The following is a 3,883-nucleotide window of genomic DNA, read 5'->3' as shown; positions in this document are numbered from 1 at the left end:
CCCAGTTTTTAGCTGTTATAGAATTGCAGTGGGGCTAGATGTGTAATTATTAAGTGTCATAACACATCAAGAAAAAGTCCATTTGTTTCACAAGCATTTGGAATTGGAGAAATAAAAGTATATATCAAATACTTCATACAAAAAAGACTATACAAAAATCATGGACTTTATTATACATTAAAAATCTCCTAAAAGCATTTATCCTCAAGCCTTGTCAGAGAATACCTACTTTGACAAAATGAAAAAAATAAGCTCTCCACCCCACATGTATACCACCATTACATAAAGTTGAGTTCTTCAATTCTAAAGGGAAATGTAGCATGATTTTTAATTGTATATATGCATGATTAATAGTATCAGTGAGATAAGAACCAATTCACTTAACATTACAAAATCACCAAATATACAAAGCAGTTTTGCACATTAGTTATAACTTAATCCCAGTTCTCATATTAGCTGAAGTAAATTACATGAGTATAGCCACAAGAGACTAGTTAAAAAGTATAGTATAGTTCCAGTTTCAAATCTTTGTGTTATTAATGCAGAAGAACAAAATTCATGGAAGAAGAGTAAGCCAAAGTTGCTTAAAATAAAATGAAAGACTTGCTTGCTACAATCAATGTGTATGAATATTTAAAGTACAATTTGAATGCTAGGAGGTTGTTGCCAAAACCAATGTTAATATTTTCATTTTATTAATTCAGGTAGCAGAAGGTTTTGCAATACACGGGCTCTTAGGGTCTGTCAGCATTTATAAGATTCAAATCTTTGTAGATACTACACATAACTCAATTTAACTCAGATGCCTTTACCACACAAGACTGTATGCTATGTAGAATGTTATGCATACCCTACTACCCTTTAACCAAGCATTACAGTAACAATTTTATCATGCCTAAAGCCTTTGGAAATCAAACTAATCATTGTAGAAATGACAAAAACTAGACTGGCTTTGGGGACTCTGTTCAGTCCCTTGTTGGGAAGTTTTAAAAATTTTAAAGGGAGTAGCAGTAATTAATTTCCTCTCTATTCATTACCATTGTTACAAAAGTAGTTTTCCTATAGGTAGCAGAATGCATAGTTGAATTAGGTAGACTTTCTTTTCTTTTAAAGAATCAATTTTGTTAATTTCTAAAACCATCAAGTGTAAGTTTGAATCTGAGAAGGCGATCCCAAATTCTAATTCAATTACCACCGAAGCATCCAAGAGCCAGAAGGGATATCAAAGGGTAACAAACCAAGATCAGCTTTAACATTATACAGAAACCCATGGGCAGCCTTCTTCAAACAAAAAGGTGAGTTTTTTTAAGTTGATGCTTAAATATCTGCAGTATGGAATAGTTTGTATAGTTCTATAGCAATGGACCAAAAGTTGAAATATCTAAAATTGTTAATTCCACACACAACTTCTATTTGGTGTTGGAATGTTCTTTGGTCTGATCTGTGGAAATGGGTGTGTTATTCTAGAAATTCCTATCAAACAGGACTTAAAAGGAACTACAGGTCTATCTGTCCAGCATCCCTAAGTCTGCCAGCGTCTTTAACTCTAGCCTTCATTCTGACCCCTCTTACTAAGAAAGGGCAGCACCTGGCTCCCAGGCAGAGCACCGGCCTAGGAAAACTACCACCTAAAGCTGTCCGCCTTCATTACAGGGTGACAAGTTTCATCTGAACTAAGTGAGGTGAGAACTTCATAGCATAAACAAAAGACTTTATGAAACAGAGAGCTTATTAATTCTCAAAAAGTTCTTAAAAGCAGGACATACCATGACTAATCAAGCGACCACAGAAATTTCAACTTCTACCAGGAATGACATACCAACTCTTGTGAAAGCATTCCCTCTAGAAAGCACAAAATCAACTTTCTTCAAAAAGTATTCCATAAATTTCTACTTTGTTACTGTATGTTTTGGTAACATAAGGCTTCAAAATAACAATTATCAAGTAATCATTATTCCTGTTTGGCACATGGATACAAAGAATATCATTATCCTAATTTTCCCCTTCCACAGAAAACTGTATGTACAGTGTCAAACAGCCACACTGTATTGTGAGAGCTAAAATAGATGCTGTCTCTAATTCAGACCTAAGAAAAGACTGTATCAAAGAACAAAGGGCTTTTCCCTTGTATAATTAGTCTTAAAGTGGCTAATCTCTGAAAATTTTAGATGTATGACTATGTATTTTATTCAGTATATTTGCTTCTATATAGTTTTACATGTGAAACAAACAATTCTATCAGCAATGTTAAAAAAAAATCAAGTTTTGTCACGGCAGTAGGGAAATGATCCTTCCTTGGTCACTCTTAAACCAAACATTCAATTTCCTTTCAATCTTTCATGGAATTAGAGCTTTTACTCATTTGAGAGTACAAGTATTTACAATAATTAGTGCAAATTATTCTATTCTCATATATTAGTTATTTGCCTTTGTGGATATAAAGTGGTGTTCAGTATTTTATCAAAACATGGAATTATGAAAATACTGTGCATATCAGTCTGAAATTTAAAAGATTACATTTTCTAAACTAAACTCTGGGCATTTTTACTTTAAGCAGGAAACAACTGTTATAGAATTTCTTTTGAAATGTCACTTGATTTTCAATAAAAATTATTACACACAATGCAGAAAATACGTGTTATCCTGTAACAGTATCTTTACATGTTAAGTCCTAATCTAAAATGTACTTGAACAAAAAAAAAATCCCTTTTAATAAATTCCAAAATCTTATTTTAACCATTACTGCTCTGCAGCAATAATTCAAGTCCCAACCTGAGAACTAAGAAGGTGACACATTAAATGCCACGTGCTGTATCAATCTTGAACTGAAGACACTTAAGCTTCTTTCCCACTGGCATCAGCTGTAATACATCAGAAATGTGAGCAATCCAAGAAAGTGCCCTGAAATCACAGTACCACCTGCCACAATTTGAAACCTTAAGTCTAAAATCTTTTTTCTAATTATTTTATATAAAAGTTCTATTGCACATTTAATAATTAAAATATCTGCAAACTTGTAGAATGCTCTGTATAAAGGGTTTTGAACTGATTCAGTCAAAAGCTTCCTCACTGTCAGCAAAAATGTTCCTAATGAGAAGAGGGAGCACATCCATGAATACCTGAAGCTGAAGAATGAAAGGTTTCTTATGGTCAGAGCCAATTACAATGCAAGACAAGAAGTTCACAATTTGAAGGAAAAAAGGCTTGAGCAAGTGTAATTCCTCAGTAATCTACTTCAAGGAGAGGAACAGGTTTCTCCTTGACGCATGGAATTTGATGTTACTGCATAGTATATTTTTAAGGAAAAGAAAAATCAATGCAAACCTAAGTGACCAAGGTCAATCTTATTTTAAAAAATGAAGTTAAAACAAATAATATAGTCTCCTTGATATTTCAACATAGTTGTTACCTTGTGCCATTTCACCACAAACTCAATAAATTCCAAGGGGGGAAATACCAACCAAAAACCAAGGATAAGTTCATGCTTCTGACTCTCTTTTCTTTCCTTCTTCTCCCAAATCACTCTCTTCTGACTGGCTACTGCTAAGGACAACAAACTGCCCCTCACTACTGGCTTGGTTTGGTCTACTGGAAGCAGCTATCAACCGACTTTGTTCTTCTAAGTCCTAGTAGAAAAGACAGAAAAGAAACTAAGTTTATTGTTTGCAATCAAATGCAAAACTGTGCATTTAAAATACATACTTGAGAGCCACTTCGATCCTTCTGATCCTTCTGTCAAACACTTCCGCGCAATTCTAGCAACTTACTGAAAACAAAGACTACACACAACCAGTATGACACCGAAGTGGGTTCTGGCACCATTTTAGAAATCCTATAAAGGCCAACACTGCCCTCTTCTCAGTTTTTATGGCCAAAAACAATA

At 34.0% G+C, this 3,883-nt stretch overlaps 1 protein-coding gene across 1 annotated transcript in view; it reads right to left on the bottom strand.

The window, feature by feature from the left end:
• Positions 1-145: 145 nt before the first annotated feature.
• APPL1 (adaptor protein, phosphotyrosine interacting with PH domain and leucine zipper 1) overlaps positions 146-3,883 on the bottom strand; it is a 38,078-nt gene continuing 34,340 nt past the window's right edge. Inside the window, exon 22 of the mRNA XM_059161249.1 lies at positions 146-3,626. Coding sequence (XP_059017232.1) covers positions 3,480-3,626 — 147 coding nt within the window. The 3' untranslated portion in view covers positions 146-3,479. The remainder of the gene's footprint in view (positions 3,627-3,883) is intronic.

The sequence above is a fragment of the Mustela lutreola genome, chromosome 2, assembly GCF_030435805.1.
Source record: "Mustela lutreola isolate mMusLut2 chromosome 2, mMusLut2.pri, whole genome shotgun sequence".
NCBI classification, from domain to species: domain Eukaryota; kingdom Metazoa; phylum Chordata; class Mammalia; order Carnivora; family Mustelidae; genus Mustela; species Mustela lutreola.
This window is presented reverse-complemented; position numbering and strand designations above follow the sequence as displayed.